This window comes from Bos grunniens, chromosome 11 (genome assembly GCF_055505025.1).
Source record: "Bos grunniens cultivar Pamir isolate PY7600 chromosome 11, Bosgru_T2T1.0, whole genome shotgun sequence".
Taxonomy (NCBI): Eukaryota; Metazoa; Chordata; class Mammalia; order Artiodactyla; family Bovidae; genus Bos; species Bos grunniens.
In genome coordinates this window covers 93,543,498-93,568,274 of record NC_141175.1, presented here as the reverse complement: position 1 = coordinate 93,568,274, position 24,777 = coordinate 93,543,498, and the positions used below count along the sequence as shown (strand labels likewise).

General features: G+C 47.4%; 1 protein-coding gene across 3 annotated transcripts in view; it reads left to right on the top strand.

Moving 5' to 3' along the window:
* TGFA (transforming growth factor alpha) overlaps positions 1-23,669 on the top strand; it is a 118,711-nt gene extending 95,042 nt beyond the window's left edge. For 2 of the 3 annotated variants that reach the window (XM_086323799.1, XM_086323800.1), the window contains 4 exons: positions 2,732-2,849; positions 16,018-16,167; positions 17,312-17,421; positions 19,555-23,669. In XM_086323799.1, coding sequence (XP_086179925.1) covers positions 2,732-2,849; positions 16,018-16,167; positions 17,312-17,421; positions 19,555-19,562 — 386 coding nt within the window. In that variant the 3' untranslated portion in view covers positions 19,563-23,669. Of the gene's footprint in view, positions 1-2,728; positions 2,850-16,017; positions 16,168-17,311; positions 17,422-19,554 lie in introns of all 3 variants that reach the window. The other variant, XM_086323798.1, reaches the window with a different exon arrangement.
* The last annotated feature ends 1,108 nt before the right edge of the window (positions 23,670-24,777 follow it).

Here is a 24,777-nt window from a genome sequence, read left to right as displayed (position 1 = left end):
CACTTCACCACCAAGACCGTCAGTGGATTCTAGGCTTTAGTATCACAGAGGAGCTTGGAGAGCTGGAAGATGATCGGCTCCAACAAGTGTCCCTTTCAGGAGCCCTGTTGTTTTACTCTTCTGAGAGGCCTCTTGTCTCTCTCCATTGTTTCCTGTGATACTAGCTTGGTTCTGGTGATGAGTGCCCATCAGAATCACCTGGAGGGCAAAAGGTACTGTATGTCAATTCTGTCTCAATAAACCTGACTTTAAAAAAAAATCACTTGGGCTGGGCAGCTTGTCACACAAATTCCTAGGCCCCACCCCAAGGATCCTAATCCCGTAGTCTAGGGTGGGGCCCAGCAACTTGGCTTTCTGACAAGCTGCAGGGATATGAAGCTGTCGGCCCACAGATCACACGTGAAGGAGCCTGGCTGTGAGCCCTGACAAGGGACTCGCAATAGCCACTTGGAGAGGGTTGTCTAAAAGGCCTTTTATAGAGCTTATCAAAAGCCTTTTTCGACATCTAATCAAATTAGATCCACTGGTCTCCAGTCCCTTCTTCTCTCTATATTTGCCCCTTGACGAGTTTAGTGAGCACAGAAGTGCTGGTTATGTGACCTGCAGCAGACACTTTCAGCCTCAACTTATCATCCCAGTGTCTGCTGTCAGCAAGTGGCCAAGCCACTCATGAACCACCTGGGCCCAGGACTTGCAGGTAACTGTAATCAGCCCTCGTGTCCTAGAGGTGACTGCTGGGCAGGGACGTGCTGCGGGCAGGAGCAGGGCTGGCCACCTGTCCTGGGTTGCCACCTTCACCTGGCTTTGGGCTTCTCTGCTGGTCTTCACATGTGAAAATCACTATCTTCAGTGAATGAAAGGCACCCCTGGACTTTTAGTTGCACTGCAGTGAACTTATGGGGAGAGGAGGAGATTATATACTAGAGTGGTCTGGTCACATGTGGGACTCATTAGCATCATGGGATTGTGGATGCTGATAGCAGAAGAGCTAACAGTGAGCACAGTACTTAATACGCTTGGCCTCGCTCAACCTCAGAGCCACCATGAGGCAGAGGACTCGCCGTCTCACAGAGGTGGAAGCTCAGAACGGCATCCAGGCAGCAGAGGTAGGACCCTAATCCATGTCTTTCTGCCTCCTCAGCCCAAGGTCATGACCTCTAAGGGCTCTGCATCAAGGATTCTGATGTTTTTTTTGTTGTTGTTGTTCAATCGCTAAGTCATGTCCAACTCTTTGTGACGCCATGGACTGCAGCACGCCAGGCTTACCTGTCCTTCACTATCTCCTGGAGTTTGTTCAATTTCATGTCCATTGAGGTGGTGACGCTATCTAACCATCTCATCCTCTGCCTCCCCGTTCTCCTTTTGCCTTTCATCTTTCCCAGCATCAGGCTCTTTTCCATTGAATCAGCTCTTCACATCAGGTGGCCAAAGTATTGGAGCTTCAGCGTCAGTCCTTCCAATGAATATTCAGGGTTGATTTTCTTTAGGATTGACTGGTTTATTCTCCTTGTAGTCCAAGAGATTCTCAAGAATCTCCTTCAGCACCATAATTTGAAAGCATCAAAGCTGTGCTTTTTAGGCTCTGTTTTTTCCATTAGAATTACGAGTTTTCCAAAATTGTGATACTTCTAGAAGCAAATCATAAATAGATAGCAACATGAGTTTACTATTTCATGATGGTTGAAAATCTTACAATATGAAAGTGGAGTTTAATTCACTCAAAAACACAAGAGCTCATGCACATATATTCCACCCCCCCAAAATATATGAAAACGACCTACTCCCTAAATGCCCAAACATAAATATAAGAGAACCTTTTGAAAGATGCAACAAAAACATCTGTCATGCCATCTTGAAATAGCTACCTACTGTGTCTGAAGGGTTATTTGGACAAAACAGGGCTACTGGAGCCTAATAAATCCCTTTGGGCTGGTCAGTAGGTGACGTGTGGTTCCTTACAGTGCTTCTGAGCAGCCTGAGAAGTCTCATGATGGCCCAAGCTCCTGAGAGTGACAGAGCTCCGAGTGGACCTGACTCTGTTACCTCTCCCTACCGCCACCCTGGCTTTCCCAGCCCTGCCTGTGCTACTCCCAGGTGGACTTGGATGCATTAAGTCATCTTCATGTCATGATCACAACTGATCCCACCACCCCAGAGAGACCCGGCCACCATGTTTCTGTAAATCCTTCCCAGACTTCTTCAGTGTGTTTCTGTGTGTTTGCATAGACTCATACTATATAGACCACACTGGAAATGCACTGCTTCTCTTACAGTTATATATCATGAACATCTTTTTGCATCATAATTCTTAGCATCAACTGAATGGTTAAATAGTACTCTTTTGTAACTTTCTTCAGTTTCTTGCCTTTAAAACAGATTTTTATGGAGGCTGTCTTTTAAAAAAACGATCTCTGTCATTTTCCAAAAGTAAAATTAGGTCATTCTTGGGGAATAGGCTTTAAATAGTAAAATTGCTGTGATATATCTGAATTACACTGAGGCTTTGGGGGAGACTGTTTTGTTTCATACAAAGCTAAGTAAGTAAAGCCCCCTGGAAAGCTCACAAGCAGGTTCTGGACTGGCCGTTAGATAATTCATGAGAGCTGAGGAGGAGATGCTGGTAGGGACTAGAAACCCCAGCCATCCGGGCTCCTTCTCCAGGGGGGTGGGACCTGTGGGATGTCTTGCTGTGCCTTGAATCTGAGCCGAATGTCTTCTCTCTCCCCAGCAGACCCGCCCGTGGCTGCAGCTGTGGTGTCCCATTTTAATGACTGCCCAGATTCCCACAGTCAGTTCTGCTTCCATGGAACCTGCAGGTTTTTGGTGCAGGAGGAGAAGCCAGCGTGTGTGTAAGTGTCCCCTACGGTCTGCAGTGCTGGGGCTGCAGGCATCCCAGCCACCACTTAAAACAGCATTTACCTCCACAAGCCATGCCAGAGCCGCCTGAGAACCCTGGACCCAAACATAATGGAGAATCAGAACAGTGGGCTGAGGGACACCTTGCTTCAACCCTGCTGGCCCCGGCCCAGAGGCACTGAGGCTGGATTCCTAGGACGTGGAGCCTGGGGGTCTGCATTTTTAACAAGCATCTCAGGTGGCTCCTGGGTTCAGCAAAGTCTAAAACTTCCTGGATTCAAGTGAGGTTTTTCCTTTTTTTTTTTTTAATTGAAGTAAAGTTGACTTGGGCTTCCCAGGTGGCTCAGTGGTAAAGAACCTGCCTGCTAATGCAGGAGACACCAGAGATGAGGGTTCCATTTCTGGGTGGGGAAGATCCCCTGAAGGAGGGAATGGCAACCCATTCTAGTATTCTTACCTGAAAAATCCCAGGGACAAAGGAGCCTGGTAGGCTACAGTCCGTGGGGTTGCAGAAGAGTCAGATATGACTGAGTGCACCTGAATAGTTGATTCACAGTGTTGTGTTAGTATCAGGCGTGTAGCAAAGCAATTCAGTTATATACTTATATATATAATACATGTATTCTTCTTGAGATTCTTTTCCATGATAGGTTATTATAAGATATTTAATATTGTTCCCTGGGCTATTCAGTACGTCCCTATTATTTACCCATTTTATATATAGTAGTATATATCTGTTAATCCCAAACTCCTAATCTTGAATTCAAGTTTAATTCACTACTTAGAATTTTTGGAGAGCAAGACACTGGGTTGGATCCCTCTGAGTGGCCAGTATCTCTGAGATGAAGTCTGTGTCCTCCAGCATCTTTACCGCACAGCTAATAAAGTAAGCCAGAAGGGCACACAAAGGGTTGGTATGCCTGATTGGCAACAGGACAGAACAACTTGGGAACAAAGATGGGCATAGCAGGCCCAGCATGAGGCGGGGCGGGGGTGGAGGGGTGGGGGGCGGGGTGCAGGGAGGCTTGGTTCTTAAAATATAGCTGAGCCCACCCACACCCACTGAATCAGAATCTCTAGGAATGGGACCCAGGAGTCACATTAGTTAAAAGCCACCAGTGATTGCAATCAGAGAAGGCAATGGCACCCCACTCCAGTACTCTTGCCTGGAAAATCGCATGGATGGAGGAGCCTGGAAGGCTGCAGTCCATGGGGTCTCTGAGGGTCGGACATGAGCGACTTCACTTTCACTTTTCACTTTCATGCATTGGAGAAGGAAATGGCAGCCCACTCCAGTGTTCTTGCCTGGAGAATCCCAGGGACGGGGGAGCCTGGTGGGCTGCCTTCTATGGGGTCACACAGAGTCAGACACGACTGAAGTGACTTAGCAGCAGCAGCAGTGATTGCAGTGGTCGGCCCAACTGGGCAAGAAAGGCACATAAGTAAAGGCTTCTAGAGCAGGTGTTGGACTTAGGCTGACGGGGAAAGCAGAGAAGTTACTCCAGGCCTGGACACTCATGCATCCCAACCCTTTGCATGCACTTCCAGCTTATTTTATTAGCTGTACTATACTGTTATGGGTCAGTGTGGCCACAGTAGGGAGGAGACAAACCTGCAGGTGAGTTGGAGGCCAGGGCCTGTTGGAAGTGAGCCTTTATTCTCTAGCCAGTGGGAGCCATCAGTTTGGGAAAGGGATGTTTCAAGAAAGTTAACCTGTACATGGGGGAATACTGTAAGTTGGCCCTGTACTCAGCCTTGGCACTGTGGACATTTGGGGCTGGGTAACCCTTTGTTGTGTGGGCACGCCTGTGTGGCTGAAGGATGTTAGCATCCCTGGCCTCTACCCCCCAGGTGCCAGTACAACTTCCCCCAACAGTCGTGGCAATCAAAAATGTCTCCAGCCATTACCAAATGTACCCTGGGGTGGGGGGCTTTGTGGAGGAGGCAAAATTGTCCTTCACCCCTTTAAGAACCATCCATCTCTACGAAAATGCCATTTTTATAGGTGGAAAATGGAAGTCAGCAATTTCATATGATCCAACCTAATAGTACCAGTGTGTGTGCTAAGTCACTTTAGTCATGTCCAACTCTTTGTGACCCTATGGACCATGGCCTGCCAGGCTCCTCTGTCCATGGGGATTCTCCAGGCAAGAATACTGGAGTAGCTTGTCATGCCCTCCTCCAGGGGATCTTCCCAACCTGGGGGATCAAACACACATCTCTGGCATTGGCAGGTGGGTTCTTTACCACCAGTGCCGCCTGGGAAGCCACTGGTACTGGTAAATAATACTAAATGTTAATAAAAAGCCAGTGTTTATTGAGCTTTGCTTCATGCCAGTCACTGTTCTAAGCACGATCCACATGTTAACTCATATAATTCTCATGATGACCCGAGGGCATGGAGAGGTTGTGCCCTGATCACAGAGGAGAGTGCACATTCAGACCTGGCTGGTCTGACTCCTAAAGCTGCTTTCTTATCCACGATGCTGAAGGATATCAGGAGTAGCCGAGGGGACTCGGAGAGCCTGCCACAGTAAGGGGTGGTGGGTAGGACTCTCCTTTTCCTGAGGTGCAGCTATGTGAGACTGTGCAGTGGCCCCTGGGGGTGCCTCTGGGCCTCACTTGGAGGGGCACACTGGCCACCTTCCTCCAGGAGAACTGGATAAAGCCCCAGGTCACATCTGCAGAGCCAAGAGCCCTCCTGCCCACCCCATAAATACAAAGGACACTGATGACAAGAGTTACTGTCATTCATGATTACCACTCTTATGAAAATACACATGGGAACCTTGGGGACTGATAGGATTGTTTTTGTTACTTGCCTGATCATTGTGGAAAAACACTGGCCCTGAAGGAAGCGCGACTTTTTAGCCCAGATCTCAGGAAGTCTCCAGTGCAGCAGGTGGAGGGTCTTCTTCCTTCCAGTCACGTCTAGTGACAAGACCTCAGGCTACCCCCGGCTATGCGATGAGGGTCTTCTTTGGAGAGAGAGGACAGTTCTGGCCAAAATTGTGTCAGAAGGTTAGTGTTTCCAGCAGATCAGGGGCTGTTCTAAAGGTTGAGAGCTGGCAGCCTTGAGCCTGGGTCAGCAGAGACCCAGAGCGATAACCCAACCTGTGGCTGAGCCCCATTGGCTGGTGGAAGCCTTCTGAGAGTGGGGCGTGGGGGGCGCTCTTGTTCTCCTCAGTCTGGGTGCCAAGCTCTGCTTTTGGCTCAAGGAGATCATTGTCCATCACATTTACACGCCATCAATGTTGGTTTTCTGGACAGCTGGCCGCCTCTCTCCCCACTCACACTGTAACTATTACTATAAATGATAATAGTGAGCTCTGGGTAAAAACTGTGGCTGTGTGCCAGCCCCAGCTCCGCATACAGTGACGCATGCCGTTCTCTCATCCTTCCTCTCAAGTAGAGATTCTCGCCCTTATTGTGTAAATCAGAAGACTAAAGCTCAGAGAAATTAGGCAACTTGCCCAGAGTCCCGGAGCCCATATACAGTGGAGCTGGGATTCAGTCCCATCAGTTCTAGCCCCCCAAACCCATGTTCTGTTTTGTTGCCCCGGAGGGCACTCTTTCTGCCTCAGCCTCACAGAGTTCGCCTCAAAAAGCTAAGCTTTTGTTTCCAGGAAAGGTATTGGCACTGCCCCTTTGCAGGCAAACCTTCCTCCAGGGGAACGTCAGGGTCATTCCCAACCTTGTTGCCCTGAGCACAGACTCTCAAGGATTCCTTCCTCTGGGTCAAGGGCAGAGTCTATAGAATCCACTTTTGCAGTTTGGGGAAGCTGACCGTCTCTGGGGAGGCATGGCCATGCAAGATTTTACCTCGTCTTTACCTCAGTTTCCCCATTGGGTCTTGGCGCGCAGACGTGTTTCATGTAGCGGTAGATGAACCTGAATTATTCTTTGGTGGTTTTAATTAATTGCTTGCATTTTGGAAGTCAGGTTTACAACTCCAAGCAGATACCCAGCTTCTCTGGAGCACAGCCTGCCCTCTCCAGTTCCCCAGTTTCTACCTCTGCCCACTGCTCCCTGACACGGAAGCTGCGGCCAGTCCATCATCCTGTCGCCCTTCTTTTCTGCTCATAACTGCCAGCTTTGATCATTTCTGTCGCGACATGAGCCTCTAAGCTCGGTGAGGGCAGGACCATACCTTATACCTTTTTGTACTTTCAGTACTTAGAAGAGTGTTCTAATTCATTCATTGCCACTAGATCAGAAATTCTGTGTCTGTGCAGAGAAAGCAAAGCCTGCTGTTCCTGCTCTTAAGAACCGCCCTAGCTCTGGGGGAACTGACACACTCATCCTATCAGTAAAACTCACAAACCTTGAGGTTAAGGGCATGTCAGTCATGGATTTACAAGGAAAACCCACAGGGGCCAAAGATTATAGTCTGAAAAGAGGGAGTTCTTTCTAAAATACTGTAGGCTCTTAAGCTTTGTTTTCCATAAGAACACTAGTCTTTGGGTCTCCAGAGTTAAAATGGCATCTCACACTAAAATATGAAATTAAGAAAAAAAGTTAAATAACTAGTCAGAAATTGCCAAAGGTAGTGAACATCATCCTGAAATATTTATGCTCCACATGAACCCTAGATTGCATTTTTTGGTCTCTCTTTAATAAATCCCTGCTAGGCACCAACCACTTTAGAAAACAAATACGCGAAGAATTTCCAAAGGCAGTTAGTAAAACCAGAGAAATGCAAGGTTAGGACTCAAGCACCATTTTTTTCCCCTGAGGCAATTTCTGCAAAGTGTTGGTCTGCTGCTTGCAGGAACCTTCAAACAAAGGAAAACAGTTGAAGAAAGCCACCCAGGTGACAGGTTTTCAGGGTTCCAGTGTTGGGAGCCCGTGGCAATTTGCTGAAGTGTCTCACAGCCCAAATTGCCCCTCGGTGACTGAACTCCCTGACTTTCCCACAGCAAAGTGTGAAAGCACATTGCTGTCGGCCAAGGAAAATATTCCACCTGGCTCTGGCCACAGAGCCATCCACTGGGATCTGAACAGTCGAACACCCAGAGAGGGGTGACCGCCTTCAGTAAGCCCGCAGGCTGCCTGTGCAAACGGGAACATGCCTCCCGAGAGACCGGGGTTGGGGGCGGTTTTCCTGCTGGTGCTTAAGCCACTTCATGTAGATCTTTCACCTCAACAACCAGCAGGTGGTGGGGTTCGGTGGGGTTTGGTGGAGAAGTTAGGACATCACCCAACCACAGATCTTGAGGAAGTGCACGCCTTCTCTCTGCCCTCACCGGAAGCAGATACTGAGGGTCACACAGCAGTTAAAGGCATAAATTTCAAGGTCAGACAGACCCAAGTGACCTAGCACCATTAAGCCTCGGTTTCTTTGTGTATACCTGTGGCGGATTCATTTTGATATTTGGCAAAACTAATACAATTTTGTAAAGTTTAAAAATAAAATAAAATTTAAAATTAAAAAAAAAAAATGGGGAGATGAGTATTTCTCAGGATTGTTAAGGAGGCCCCAGTGACCATAACGCATGTAGAGTTTTTGCTGTCCAAGATAGGAGCCACTAGCCATGTGAGGCTATTTAACTTATTTAATTAAAATTTCATCTTTCAGTCTCGCTAGCCACATTTCAGGAACTTAGTACTTCTGGGCAGCGAGTGGCTACTATATTAGATGCCACACATACAGACACTATTTGCATCATCACAGAAAGTTATTTTTAAATTTATTGTTTATTGAAGTAGAGTTGACTTATAGTATTGTGTTAATTTCTGCTCTACAGCAGAGTAGCAGTTATATACATGTTTGTATTCTTTTTATATTCTTTTCCATTATGGTTTATCCCAGGATATTGGATAGAGCTCCCTGTGCTATACAGTAGGACTTGTCTGTCTATTCTTTGTGTAATAGTTTGCCTCTACTAACCCCAAACTCCCAGTCCATCCCTCTCCCACCCGCTGATCTTTGGCAACAGACAAGTCTGTTCTGTCTCTGAGTCTGTTACTGTTTTGTAGATAAATTCATTTGTGCCGTATTTTAGATTCCACATATAAGGGATATCATATGGTATTTGCCTTTTCTCCTTCTGACTTACTTCACTTAGTATGATAACCTCTAGTTGCATCCATGTTCCTGCAAATGACTTATTTATTTCTTTGTTATGGCTGAGTAGTGTTCTGTTGTATATATGTGCCACATCTTCATCTGTTCATCTGTTGAATTACTACATAAGATGCTGTTAGAGCATCGGAGAATATTCAAGCCCAGTTCCCAGCAGAGTATAAGAGCAGCCTTCATCAGCACCATCACCATTGTGATCAGTACATTGTTAACCATGACCACAGCTGAAGGATTCAGGTCCTGCTGAAGGGACAGTGAAAGTCAAGTAGACCATGTGCCATGAGGAAGCCCCTACCCCTCCAGTACACTCCTCCCCAAGTGCCCCAAGCAGAGAGGCTATAGGTCATGGCAAATCTTGTTCTTGAGGCCAAGAATGTGTGCTTAGTCACTCAGCCGTGTCCAACTGTTTGCGACCCCTTGGACTGTAGCCCGCCAGGCTTCTCTGTCCATGGGGATTCTCCAGGCAAGAACACTGGAGTGGTTTGCCATGCCCTCCTCCAGGGGATCTTCCCAACCCAGGGATGGAACCCAGGTCTCCTACATTGCAGGTGGATTCTTTGCCATCTGAGACACCAGGGAAGCCCATGAATACTGGAGTGGGTAGCCTATCCCTTCTCCAGGGGATCTTCCCAACCCAATAATCAAACCAGGGTCTCCTGCATTGCAAGAGGATTCTTTACCAGCTGAGCTAGCAGGGAAACCCCAAGGCCAAGGATGGGTAAACCCAGTACAAGTGTCCTGCGGCTCAGTGTCCCCACTCCTACCGCAACCCTGTGGATTTTCTCCACGGTTAAGGCAAGTTGGTATAAATATTTTTCTAAAACCTTAGTCCCTAACTGTTGGTCAACTTTGTCCTTGGCCCCCATATTAAAGACTTTATCTTAGGGTCCATGCCAAAAGCCTTGACTGAAATTCAGAACACTAGCCTCCAGCCAGAGAGTACATCATTGTTTATGAAGACAGTGTCTCTCAAGAGCCTTTAAAATGCTCTCTTTCTTTTATTTACATTTTTAGCACTCATACAGCCCTTCCTTTGTGTCAGGCACTTCACAAGATGTTAACTCGTTTAATGCTCATAACTCTATGAGGTAAGTTTTGTTACTCTGTGTTTTACTGACACAGAATCAGTGGCACAGAGAGGTTAAGTAACTTGCTCAAGGTCACACAGGCATTAAGTGGGGAATGGGATTCAAACCCATGACAATTTGGCTCCAAGTCTATATACCATGCTGTGCCCACTTATGGGATCCTATCCTGAGGAAGTAATCTCAAACGCAAGCAAAGTGTGTACACAAAGATAAGCCATTGGCATTATGAAATCAAAATTGGATGCAGTCTAAATTGTAAGGGTTCAGTGAAGCAAACTCTGTATAAATTACTTTACAACCATTTCAAACAACTCCTGCATGTTTCTAATGACATAGTAAAATGGTAAAGAGATGTCAAATGAAAAATTGATACAAAATAATATTTTTAAAAAATCTTAACTATGTTAAGAAAACTATATAGAAAAAGTACTTACTTGTCAGACTTTGAGGTGGTCGGATGTGCAGTAATATGGACTTTCTTTTTCTCTCCACTCTCTTATAATTTATGTACCTTCCAATTTGCTTAGAACCATTATTTTTCTAATTAGAGGATATTTTCCTTAAGAAGAAAAAAAATTGTAAGAACACAGCTTACATGCATTATCACCATTTCTTTAAAATTTTGAAAGGCATTGTGAACCAGGTGCAAAGGGGACTTAGGGGGAAAAACTGGGCAACTGGACAGGGCTAGAAATGGCACCCCACTCCAGTACTCCTGCCTGGAAAATCCCATGGATGGAAGAGCCTGGTAGGCTGCAGTCCATGGGGTCGCTAAGAGTTGGACACGACTGAGCGACTTGACTTTCACTTTTCACTTTCATGCATTGGAGAAGGAAATGGCAACCCACTCCAGTGTTCTTGCCTGGAGAATCCCAGGGACGGGGGAGCCTGGTGGGCTGCCATCTATGGGGTCGCACGGAGTCGGACACGACTGAAGCGACTTAGCAGAAGATCTGAAAGCCTTGAGCAGAGGAGAAAGAGAGGCATATTGTTCATCATTTAATTATTGTCGTTTGCTCCTAAGAAAGCACCAAAGCCACCTCCAGACTGAATCAGCACACAGCAGAGAAGGTCCCAGGGACCCCCTGGTTGGAGCACATTGCCCCTCATCTTCAGCCACCATGGCTTCTCAGCTCAGACAGGATCCTTGCCCCTCCTGTGCTGCACTTTGCCCTGTCTTTTTTGGGGCATTACTTTCTTTTCGGTTCTTATTTGGGGAAAACAGCCTGTATATGATTCCAGAGGCTCATTTTCAAAATTATGAAGACAAACTCAGCATTCCTTGTGTTTGACAATACCCACTCTCAACAGATGAAATTGAATAATCAAATGGTATAAAAAAATGTTCAGGCTTACACATTTGCCATTCCCCGTGGTGACAGAATAATTCCTATTTTATTCAGATTCCTTTCTTAAACAGAGGTGCCGCATCTTGGGTTTCTCCTGCACCTGAATGAGAAGACCCATTGTACAGCTCCCACCCTGAGGAAATGCCCAGAGAGAGAGGAAGAGGGGAGAGGGGGAAAGGGGCAGACTTTGGAGTGTTGCTCTCGAGTCTATAGCTTAAATGACCGTTCTGCCTCAGTGGTTCTCAGGCCTGGCCACACGTTAGAGTCACTTGGGTGCCCAGACCAATTGGTCAGGGGCATCTCCAAGGGTGTGGCCATGGTCTTGGCATTTTCCAAAGCTTCCCAGGTGATTCTGATGTGCAGCCAGGTGGGATCTGGTGCCTACCTGAGGTCGAGACAGCAGCTGAGTCAAGCGTGAGTCATTTGTGACCAGGTGAGGTGATGCTTCCCCTCACTGTGTGATTTATGCTACAATAATTGGCATAATTAAGCCTAATATTAGTAGAAGCTTAGGAAATTTTAAAAAAATGTTTGTCACCAAACCTTTTCTTGCCCCCCCCTCCCCCAGTAAAGAGCAACTGAGAAGGCTGCCTATATTCCAAATGAGTGATGGGGAAAAAAAAGGACCTCTGTCCATCCCCAAACCAGCAAGTCTAAATTGCCTTAGAAAGTCTAACCCTGGCTGCCCAATGGAATCATCTGGGAGCTTTAAAAATACTGATGCCAGTCCTTACTCCCAGGGACTCTGACTTAGTTGGTCTGGGGTGTGGCCTGGACATCAAGATTTTTTTTTTTTCCAAGCTCCCCAGGCCATTCCAATGTGCAGCTAGAGTTGATTTCACTGGTCAGCCTTCATGGTGGCTTTCAACTTTGGCTTCATCAGAATACCTTCAGCCTTTTCTTTAAGACACCCAGGCCCTGTTTTCAGAGGCTTTGATCTTTGAGGTCCTGGGAAGAGCTCGAGTATCTAGGCCACAGGCTATTCTGCCTCCCACTGCAGTTGGGCTGCTTGGTGCTAAGACTCGCCACTCTAAGAGCTCACCTAGGCCGTGACCTAGAGTCTCATGTACTGGGTTGGCCAAAAGGTCTTACAGAAAAATCCAAATGAACTTTTTTGCCAACCCAATATTTGGCAACAACTCATGTAATTCTTGTGCCTCACCAGGGAAGGTTTCATTCATAAACACGCTGAGCACCCTATTTCAATGAGACTGGGGTTTGAATGTTTGCAGCTGTGACCCTAAGGGGACAAAGAGGCTCAGACCTCCACTGGAGCAGTTCTGAAGCAAGGCTGGTTGTGAAGGGCCCAGCACTCACATGTTAGGAAGAACAAGAAAGTCAGCAAAGTGTGACTCAGTCTGGGGGCTGTCTTTCCTGATGAGTTAAGATGGCATTGTTTGGGGGCATCTTTGCAATTTGCTATACCCACAGCAGAAAGACCTCTTTACAGGGCAGTCAGCAGCCCATCTTCCCTTTTGCTATGTGGTTTGTGAGTTTGCCATTGAATCAATATCCCAGAGTATCTTCCAAATCAATTTGCATTACACCAGAAAGGTCTCCTTCACAGTTAAGATCCTTAGTTTTTAAACTCTAGAATCCACTCCCCACCCTCTTTCCCCATGCAGTTGTTATTGTTGGGATTAACAGAGATGATTCATGTAGGAGTTTAGCATAGCCTTCAATAAGCTAATGTTGTAATTAGCACTAGGCTCCCACTCTTTTATTTAAATAGGATTTCTTGGAGTCCCCAGCATTGATTTGTTAGTTCATAGGGTTTCCAGCAGAGAAGGCAGTGGCAACCCACTCCAGTACTCTTGCCTGGAAAATCCCATGGATGGAGGAGCCTGGTGGGCTGCAGTCCATGGGGTCACTAGGAGTCAGACACGACTGAGTGACTTCACTTTCACGCATTGGAGAAGGAGATGGCAACCCACTCCAGTGTTCTTGCCTGGAGAATCCCAGGGACGGGGGAGCCTGGTGGGCTGCCATCTATGGGGTCGCACAGAGTCAGACACGACTGGAGTGACTTAGCAGCAGCAGCAGCAGCAGCAGCAGGGTTTCCAGAACTAAGCAGTTGAGGCAATTGAGGAGATGTTTGAATCCTCCTTTCCACAGCCTGTGGATTAAAGGAGTTTAAGCTGGGTGAAATTGCCTCTCCTATGGCCTGGATCTTTATAATGGCTGTGCAAATTGTCATCACACTCTCCTCCCTAGGAGGAAACAACACCAACACCCAACTACAGAGACGTCTCATTGACTTGGCCACAATTCCTGGTTAGACATCTAACAAAGCCCAGGCTCCCCAACCCTCTTCTGTTCAGTGGTTCACCAGAAATTTTGTAGAGCTCGGTCTTGCCTGTAGGAGCCTAGATGCTGGCTTCCAGTGAAGCTGGCAGGAAGGGCAGTCACAGAGGTGGGCATAGTCCTGAGGGCCTTTAGGGAAAGACAGGCTATAGAGATCCATGGAAAGAGCTTTGGAAAATGGATGGATGGATGAATGAATGAGTCTTCAAATTATATCTTCGTGGAGAATGTGGTCTTTGAGATGGAGTTTGAGGAAGGAAGTGAGGAATAATGTTGCAGGCAGAGAAGGTAGCAGTAGCTGAGATGGACAAGGGGAAGGTAATCATTCATTCACTCATTCATTCACAAACAGGTGTGTGTCCTGAGTGTCTATGTGCTGGCACTAGTTTAGTTGACACTGGGGGGTGGAGGACTGATGGGTTGGCTGAAATCTAAGTGACAGAAGATAAAGTAGAGGGGGTAGATCAGGGTCCTGCAGATATGGGGTGTTGGATGCTAAATGAAAGGAGGAGGAAGCCCACAACCCGGGTGAGAGCCACCAGGGTGCAGAGTGAAAACTCACAATAGCTGGAGGTGGCACCCTTTGCAAGATTCTCTGTAGACACTCACAGCTTCATTTGTGCATTACCTGTGCCTACTGTTTATCGCCTCTCAGTCTCAAGTTCAGTCCACACTTTAGCTTTCTCCTGGTGGGAAGGGACCAGTGCCTTTGTTTTCTCCCCTGCGTACAGGGTGAGCTGTTTCCTGACTTTGGCCTTCACGTGATCCTGTTATTAAAACCAACCAAAAAAAAAAAAAAAACTTGCCCCTGTTTCATAATCCCCACCCCCCAGTCATCTCCCTCCTAGCCTGAGCCTGTGAGAGTCTGTGCTGTTATTCACACATCCATGGTCCAGATCCTTTTTCAAGCAAAGTCTTCTTGCCAGAGCTCCCGCATCTTCCTCCTCCCCAGAGCCTGCTCCCTCCTTAGGTCTGCGGAGAACCCTGCATTGTTGGCCCTAGAACCTCAAGTCTCCTTTACTGTTTTAAGATCAAGAGCTTAATCTGCAGTGTTTTTATCCCAATCCTGGATAGTATACAGGGGCAGCAGCTGCTGAGTGAGCCGGAACCCAGACCCTGGGGTCCACAGATCTGGGAATATGTTTCTCTCTCTTCCTTGGCAGAGTCTGGCTCTTTGCAACCCTATGTAGCCCACTAGGTTCCTCTGTCCAAGGAATTCTCCAGGCAAGAATACTGGAGTGAGTGGCCATTCCCTTCTCCAGGAGATCTCTTTGACCCAAGGATTGAACCAGGATCTCCCACATTGCAGGCAGATTCTTTACCTCCTGAGCCTCCCTGGCATGGTGGTCACAAGCAAATGACTTGACTTTTCTGTGCAAACTAAATGAGAAAACATGGGTCAAATGTAAATTAATCTTTAACTGAAAGCAAGTACCTGAATTCAAACTAAAAATGCCTTTAAATGAGGTACATAACGTTTGAGCTTTGGAATAAAGAGCACCAGTGGGAAACTTTACCATTAAGCAGTCTTAGAGACTGAAGCTGTATGCTCCAGTATCCCAGGCTGTGGCCTTAGGCAGCCATTTTTGCAACATCTCCTGTTTGCCTTAATTTTAAACCCATACAGTACTTGTTCTTTTAACATTAAAATGATTAAGATTTTGTTAACATGGAGCAAAAGCTATCCTCCAGGAAATACCCTGTATTTATCCTGTGACTCCTGGCATCTGGGGTCTGGAAGCCCCCAGATTAAGGGAATCACAAATGTAAGACCCCTGGGGCTTTTCAGGCCCTACAATTACGAGACAGTGCTGCTGGTTCTACTCCAGTACATGCCCCTGTGCGCTGGATCACCTGGTAAATGCTTGCAGGACTAATTAACCCTGACAAAGAATATAAAAATCAAGCCAGTCTTTGTCTCCTGATGGTTTAGCGTGTTTTCTTTCTCTCATCACTGGGAATTCTGAATACACACATTTAGTTTAAAAATAACCTGGTTTTTTATGAACTGCCAAAATGAGCTTCACGTCCTAGACACATTTGCTGCCTTCCTCACTCCCCCAGGATCTGGCATAGTAACCATGATAACAGAGTGCTTCAGCAGCACCTTGCCTCCGCAGATAAGCTGATGAGTTACCTCGTTCTCCAAGCAAGAGAAGCCTATGCAGGGGAGTCGGGGCGATTTTACCGACACCTTTGCCTCCAATAGCCAGGGCTGGAGGGGCCCCTTTGGGCTTTTTTGTAGGGCTTGGGTCTCTCCAGTCCAGTCCTCCTGGGGAGTACGGCGAATGAGACCTCTGCCCGGAGAGCGTGCTGATGTCCCTGTCTTCCTCAGCTGCCACTCTGGGTACGTCGGTGCACGCTGTGAACACGCAGACCTCCTGGCCGTGGTGGCTGCCAGCCAGAAGAAGCAGGCCATCACCGCCTTGGTGGTGGTCTCCATCGTGGCCCTGGCTGTCCTCATCGTCACATGTGTGCTGATACAGTAAGTCTTCACTGCCCCCAAGGCCGGGTCCCCCACCTGCCTGCCTTCCCGGGGCTATCTGCAGCGCTCCCAGATAGCAGGGCCACCTCGGCAGTTTACCACTGTGATGTCTGATTGGTGTTAACAAAGCGAAGAAGGATTTTGGTGAAAGCTGAGCAGTATGAAGGGCACACAGCCTGGGAGATCTCCAGCAAGTGTGCCTTGACTGGAAGCAGAGCCAAAGGCTTGGAGTCTTCACCATTGTGGTAGGGGTGTGCAGGGGTTCCAGAGGGAACTGGAAAGGCTCCAAGCCTCCTGTGTGCAGTTAACAGCCACACTTCCCCTCTGCAAATCCTAAAGCCACTGTTGCTGTTACTCCCTCTGCTCTTCCTCCAGACCTCAGTTGCTGCCTGGCATCTTCCAGGAAGCCTTCCTGAGCCCCTTTCCGGGTGTTCTTAGCCTCATTTGCTTGCCTATATCTCCCAATTGGATTGCTCTGCAAAGGGACAGACCCGAGGGTTGTATTTCCAGTATTGGGCCAGAATACTGGCCCAATATTCCCTGGAAATATGGGTAGCAGGTGCTCTGAGAGGATGAGTTTGCCATGACCAGAGAGTGTTAGTCTTAAGAAAAAGATCTGAAGCCATGGAGTTGCTTGGCTTATTCTTTCATTCTTTCCGTGGGTCCATACAGTGTACCTACAGTCCCTGCTTTACTGCTTGCTGGCTGCTCCTGATGGATGACCCCGTCCTGAACCCACGCAGCCCTGCCAGCCTAAAGTGGTTGTTTTGGCCCAGTCCTGACAGTGGTTCTAAGTGACCCAACTGCTGCTTTATGGAGCAAACAGCTGGGCCACCGGGGTGGGGATGGGGGCTGCGGAATGACTGGTCCCCTCTGTCAACTGGAGCCTATTTGGCCAACCCAGAGAGGAGCGGCCACATAGAGCTGGTCTTTTGGGGGTGGCCAACAGATCCTTCCGCAAGTGGCCCCAAAGGCTACCTCCTTGCAAAGCCCTCAGCCCTGTGCTGTGATTGTCCCTCTGGAAGCTCCAGGGGAAGGATAGGTAGAGCCCGGAGCTGCCCAGCAGGCCCCTCCGGCAGCCACTGCCCCAGCTGGGCACTCCTGCCAGGCTCCTACCCAGCCCATGTTCTCTGCACCTTTGCAGCTGCTGCGAGGTCCGAAAACACTGTGAGTGGTGCCGGGCGCTCATCTGCCGGCATGAGAAGCCCAGTGCCCTCCTGAAGGGAAGGACTGCTTGCTGCCACTCAGAAACAGGTAAGGAGGCTGCCTCGAGGGAGGACTTTTCCCTCGGGAGACACTGTTGGGTAGAGGAAAGGACCGCCTGTTTCAAGTCAGGGCAGAAGTTCTTGGAGGGTGAAGCAGAAAGAAGGGAGAAAAAGAAGAGGACATTTATCCTACCAAGTCAGATTCAGTTTATTCCAATGTGTCTTTTCCTCAGAAGGTGGCTCTGTTATCCTTACCTGTGACTGTGTGACCTTTAACAAGTAACTTAACATCTCTGAGCCTTGGTTTTCTCATTAAAAAGATGTCGTGCAAATTAAATAAGTACTGAGATGAAGAACCTGGTGTATCACAGACTGGAGACACACAACAGATGTTCTTTCTCTTTCTCTTGAGAAATCATCTTCCCTTTCCCAGCAGTGAAATGATAGATGCGGCTTCCAAAAGGTCTTGAAGGACTCTGAACTCTTAGAATCTTGTGATCATCATTCAGCTTACCATTGTTCCATGAATATTTTCTCCAACATCCGTGAAAAAGATTGGACATCTGGCTAGGATGCCAGACTCACATCTCCAGAGCCTTCTCCAAGCATCCCTAGCTCCGGGCTCCTGGAGTCAAATAGCAAATTAATCCAGACAGGCTCTGAAAAGTCACACATGAGTGAGTTTCTGGAATGCTTGTTTGACCAAAAAGACTGTCATAAACTTAGCGTTCCTTTTTAGGAAGTGGTTCGTCAAGAGACGGTCACCCCAGCCTCATCCACCTGAGGGTGGCTTCTCTACTAAATAGTCAGCTCAAGGTTGTGTGGAAAGGGCAGGGAGAAAGTGCCTGCTGCACTCCTTAGGCCTCCCGGTGGTCTGACCTGGAGGGAACTGAAGGCAAGGGGCCGCTGTTACTTGATCTTCATTTCAAGAGCCATAGTAATTGTGCATGAGCGGTTCGTTTGGTTTAGGAATGTGCTAATTCATTGATCCTCGAAGTAGTCTTGAAGAGGGTGTGGGTAAACTGAGTCTGCCAAAGACCTGTGTGGAAGGTCTGAGTCCCTGGGGGAGCTAGGATGAGACCCAGGGCCTCTGAAGTCCCCACTCCCGTTTCCTCCACTACCTCGCGGTACCATGCATTGAGCTAATGAAGATAAACATTTTTGTTTGGTCTTTTAACACCAATAGAAAAAAATTGTGTATGGCTTTTTAAGAAAATTGATAGTATTTTTGTACCCTCAGTCTGCACCTTGGCAGAGTCATTTAGGGTGGAGTAAATTTCTTGTTAATGTCACTTCTTCTCTACCTACATTTTGAGAGAATGTTGGCTTTAAACCCAGCAATGGGTCTGACCTTGCAGAGATGGCCAAGGCTAAAGCCCCTCTTCTTAAGACAATGGGTACGCTCCACCTCCAGGGAACCCGGGAGAGACCAGTGCAGGAAGATGTCCAGGCTGGACTGGACTCAGGAGCTGCTGGGGACTGGGTGCACCCTGCTTCCCCATGACAGGCACAGAGGATACCCTCAGGACCCTGCTGCTGCTGCTGCTAAGTCGCTTCAGTCGTGTCCGACTCCGTGCGACCCATAGACGGCAGCCCACCAGGCTTCCCGTCCCTGGGATTCTCCAGGCAAGAACACTGGAGTGGGTTGCCATTTCCTTCTCCAATGCATGAAAGTGAAAAGTGAAACTGAAGTCGCTCAGTCATGTCTGACTCTTAGCAACCCCATGGACTGCAGCTTACCAGGCTCCTCCGTCCATGGGATTTTCTAGGCAAAAGTACTGGAGTGGGGTGACCCTCAGGGCCCACCCATTGAGAAATAAGGGGGTCTATTCTTCCATGGCCTTAGAGGAAGCCATTCTGCTGCCAGAGCCCTTGACTAGCTCATGAGCTGCCCACTAAGCCACTGCTGATGAGGAAACTGGCAGCAGATGGGCTGAATCACCTCCAGTTGAATGAAGGCCTTCAACAGTGTGTGTCCCCGTTCCCTTCTTTCCTTTGGTGCTGAAAGCACAGATTCAGGAGCTACTGCCCCTGTGGTCGAACCAGCAGAATGTGGACTTGACTGCCCGAGAGAACCCAGTGACTTGGGCTGGTGCATCCCCAAGTTTCTGTCCCATGCCAGTTTTCCCAGCCTGGCTGGAGTGTGGCCTGCAGAGCTTAACCTGTTTTTCCTTCCTTCCAGTGGTCTGAAGAGCCCAGAGGAGGAGTTCTGCCAGGTGGCCTGGAGCAGCCAGAGGGAAAAAGGGCTTCTTGAGTTCGGCACAGCAAGGGCTGCCAGGCTTGGGCCAGCAGGCCTTTCCTTCTCTGCCTGCCATCACCTGTGCAGGCTTTTTGTCTTACGTGGGCCTTCCTTCAAAATTCTGTCCAGAACTCTGTCTGCTTGGGGTTATCCAGTGTGACCTGGAGAAGAAATCGGTGGACCACAGTTTAAAGACTGGTCAGAAATGAATGGCACGGGGTGGACCTCCTATTTACCTAATGACCTATGTGCTTCGTCATCTGCATCCAGGTGTGTGTAGGTGTGTTCTGCCAGTTACGGATACCAGACCCGTCTCCCCAGAATAGTCTCCATCGTGCCCGACACTGGAGTTCCTATAATTGTTACAGGTTTTTTTTTCTTATCTGCTTCTTGGGGAAAATGGTGGAAAAAAGCATCACTGCTTTTTGCTACATGAAGATGCCAGTGGAGGAGGAGTCATGCCAGTCCTCTGTCATGAAACCCTCAAGCAGCCCAGTGTCTTCCATGGACACATGACGTTGAAGACCTTCCTGAGCTGTTGCCGTCCTCAGAGATAATTTCTTATTTATTAGATGGATGATGATTTATTTTAATCTAAGTCAGTGTAAAAAGTGTAAAAGCCTTTCAGACATCTACATCAATGATCCATGTATTGCTTGCCAAAAAACTAGACTGATTCGAAATGCCTGGTCTCTTTGGGACAGCTAAAACTTGGGGCGGTGGTGGGGGAAGCACCAGGATGGGTGGAGATGGAAGAAGAGGAGGAGTTACTGATGGGAGCAAAGATTGGGGTTCAGAGATCATGCCATTTAATACACAAAACTGGTAAATGCCCTACGATACATTCCTGCTGAAAAGTTAGCAGAGCTTACAGTGGAGGCCTGGCACCTTATTGAGGAAGAGGAAGAGAGTCTGTGTGTGTATCTACAAGGAGGAAACACGACAGTGACTACACTGCTCTTATTAAACCTGTTAACCTTCTGGTGGGCCGTCCGAGAATCTGTTTAGACATAGAGCTTTAGCAGAGAGCAACAGGCATTTGGAGTTGCACCCATGAAAGGGGACCAGTCACTTATTTTCCATGTTGCTACTTGGTTGATTTGTTGCTTTATTTTGAAAAGGACAAATTGAACTTTCCTATTTATTTTTAAGCACTAGGAGAAATATTCCAGTAATTTTATTTTTCTTTTCCATTCAGGATGCTAGGTTTTTGTTTTTTGTTTTAAAACAAAAACTCTTAATAAGCTGCCTCCATCACGTGGGTCTTGCTTTTCCCTCAGAGAAGGAGAAGTTGTTCTCCTGGGTACTCTCCAACCCAATGGGCCTGCTTGTGGGAAACCCCAGTTCACTCCAACTTCATGGTGGAGCTCATCCCTAGGAATTGTTATTAAAATTTGCAAACAGGGAAACAATGAAATAATTTGTAAACTCCTTATGTGAGGGAACTCTTATTCACCAATATTTGAAAAATGGGAGATCTCTACCTATTAACCCTTCAGTGCCTGTAGCTCCTTACTTCATGAAAGGGACTTTTAAAATATGTCAAGTGAGCTTGAAATTCCTACCAGGTCATTTTGTCCTGCTGGAATTCTTCTGCCCAGCACGTCTATTTCAATGCATTTTCTCTGTGTTTCTCACAGTTAAGAAAATTATATGACCTGTGTTGCAATTCTGGCACTTGTATTGAATGACGCTGCACCCAAAGCACCGAGATTAGAAATGGGATCTGTTCGCCAGCAGCGTAACTGACATAGCTTCTGGGGTCTGGTCATGAGAGAACATACGCTTAAGTTCGCATTCCTTACACAGGTCCTACAGCAGCGGATCTGCGGGCTGGGGCTTCACCCCCAGAGATGCAGTTGACACTGGTTTGTGGACCCCAGCTTGGCCCCCCCCCTTTTTCATCGGGCTCTCCTGAAAGTCTGATTCCGGTATAGAGAGACTAATAGAAGTGGAGTGGCATCATTGGTTTTTACCTTGAAATCACATATTTACTTTAGAACAGTCTTTCCTCAGTCTTTTAGAGACTGTTTGAGGTCTGGTTGCCTTTAAAGAGCAAGAACTGATATTGGGAATGTCTTGTGGGGTTTTCTCCACCTACTGAGGAAGGATCAGTGTCCAGTCTGTAGGCACCTAAGGGCCTTTGCAGAAGGGTGAGGAGGTGAGAACCAAGAACCTTCTTGGTTTCCCGTGGGGACTTCATACTTAGTGTCTGTGAATGCTCCAGTCACAGCTGCCGGTGCCCCCCGCTTCCAGTGCTGATATAGCCATGCAGTGCACAGGCCCAAATGTGTGCCACCCTGGGAGAGTTGGAGGCAGAGGCTGGGATCAAGGCAGACCTTTGTCCATGTCCAGGTTATGAGAACCTTGCTTCTTTAGTGATTTCTCTCTCAGAAATCAGAATGGCCACTAAGCATTGGATTCCTATGCCATTTGTGGCATTGGTACTTCTTTGGTTAGATATAAAAATGCCCCCTTTTCAGGTTAAAAATCGTCTTCTAATCCAACTCTGTAGGTTCCCTGTGTTTCCTTGCTTTTTACAAAGCCAAGTTCATTATGATTAGGGACTTGTTCCCAAGATCTGACCTGGTGAGCAGCTGCAAACCAGGGGATGGGGAACACAGCTGTTTCCAATATCTGTCTCAGGAGAAATGCAAAACCCCCATTTAAAAGGGGCAGGGGAAGAGAGAGACTGCTTCCAAATCTTCAGTGGAGCCTGGATTTTCCCACTGCTGTACAGGCTGTGACTTCTTTAAGCATGCTGGCAGGAAACATCTTCTTCTAGATGGAAGGATATACAGCAGCCAATCCTGATTGGGAAGACACATCTGAACACGTGGTAAACAAGCAAGACTTGTGTGCCAGCAGAGGAGAGGGGCAGAATGTCCCCAGACTCTATTTTCCCATGAAAGGAGATGGTAGAATTGACATTACCCCCACCCGCATTGGTGAGGGAGGAGGTGCACCTCCAGAGCTTTGGGGAGCCTGGTCTATGCAGGTGGAGCACGTGTCTGCATCTTCAGGTTTCCCGGGTCCAGGCTGCTTCAGTGCACGTGGACCGCTGGCTGGTCTTCCAGGCCATTTTGACAGGAACAGTTCAAAGAGGCTCCAACACTGTTCGGGAGATCCTGATCCCATAGTGGGATCTGGGCTTTGATTTCTCCCAACCTGCTCAGCTGAGGAAGGGGCAGGGGGGTGATTCAAAAGCCCAGGACAAAGGAGGACATCACAAAAACAAGAAGAACACATATGTTTGTTCTTAATGTTCCAATAGAAGACCTGTTCTCTAGCCACTGATTTTATCAGGCTTTCTAAAAGGTCTCATGGTAAACACACACAGTACTGAACACAACGCCTCTTCCTAGTGTAATAATACTGAAGTGTTCAACTTTTCACTATCTTATTATAACAAACCTGATGCTTTTTTTTTTTTTAGAACTTGTTACTCTGACTTCTGTATATGTTGCACTGAAAAGGTTAATATTTAATGTTTTAATTTATTTTGTGTGGTAAGTTAATTTTGATTTCTGTAATGCATTAATGTGATTAGCAGTTCCTTTCTTTAATATCTGGATTATACTTATTTAAAGAGTAGTGAGCAATATAAAATGCCGTTGTGTTTTTCAGTAATGTGTATTGTTGTCAGTTGTACTGTACCTTGTTTGGAAGGATGAAGGAATGAACTCTTTTTTTTTTCCTAAATCAAGACTGAAGCTTTTCTTTCATGAGGTTGGGAGATGGCTGAAGTACATTAAGATTTTTCTCTGCAAATGTGAATGGTGCGAAAAAAAAAAATAGATGCTCTTTTGCAAAATGTGGGAATCCTAAAATTAACTTTAGTTGATCCCTATATGCTTGTAAAAACCAAATTCTCTGAAGTTCTTCTCAATATATATTTCATTTACTGTATGTCCAACAATACGCTAACTAGTGTGGAAGACGAAACAGACAACCCCTGCCCCAAGGAATCAGAATCTGCCTGAGATCAACTGACGTGCAGAAAATAATTCCAGACTCATTCCAGACAAAATACAAATAAAGCCTGAAATTGTGATGTAGAGGAGTGTGTGTGTTAATAGCTGTAATTCTCCACATGTGGTCCCCAGACCAGCACCATCGCATCACCTGGGAGCTTCTAAGAAAGGCACATTTTCAGGACCCACCCCAGACCTATTAAACTCTCAAGATGCCATGCACTCTCTACCTTCCAGATGAGTCTGATACATACTCGAGTTTGAGAACCATGGTGCTATAGGATTCCAGGAAGGGCAAATTCATGTGGGCCTAGAGTTTTTAGGAACGGTTTTCTAGAGGATGTTCAGGGGAAGTGAAACTTAACACAATTTACCCCATAGCGTTCAAGGTTAACGGCCATCAGGTAGTACAGTCTTGAGGTAAGGCTTGCATTTATTTGGATCTTCTCAGCCTAGTTGAAAAAAAAGAACAGGCCTGTCCATCTCCTTCCACACCACTGCTCACACCCACCCCCACTCCCCTCTGCTCAGTTTCTGACTGTAAGCACTTGTTCTAAAACTGTCAACCCAGTTCTTACAAGCCTCACTGCACTTAAATTCCCATACAAGCCTCTGCCATTCTAACCCATGCATGGGCCGCTGGTGTGCAAGGTGAAGCAGGGGAAAGTGAAACCGTCGCTGTGAGAAGCAAGAGCTAGGTCGCAAGGCAAATCCAGCTCTCTGAAGTGAAGGAGGTGCCTGCGGAGCCCACTGTCCAGGCCTCAAAGGTCTTAGCATTGGCTTCATGGGAAGACAGCCACCCAGGCAACTCCTTGTTCTGAGTGTCCTGTCTGGTATCTGTCCCTCAGGAGAGCCTTTACCCACCTCTGAGGGGAGGGAGGGACAGACCTCTACCTGAACTCGGTGTCCCCCTCATGACCTTAATCAGTCTTCGGGGACATCTCCAGGCCCGCTTTCTAAACCACTGAATTTTCTAGTTGGCCCCTTTCTTCTCCCTAATTTCCAAGCCTTCCTGCCAAGGCTCCCTCTTCCATTTCTGGTGTCTGGTATGCTGGACTATCTAGGGTGGTGGGGAAGGACCTATCCCAGGAAAAAGCTCCCTTGAACTTGGAATCAACCAGACCTTCCCTCATTTATCTAGGTGATGTGCGGATGCCCACTCGCATCCATGCTGTGCATAGTTGGGGCCTGG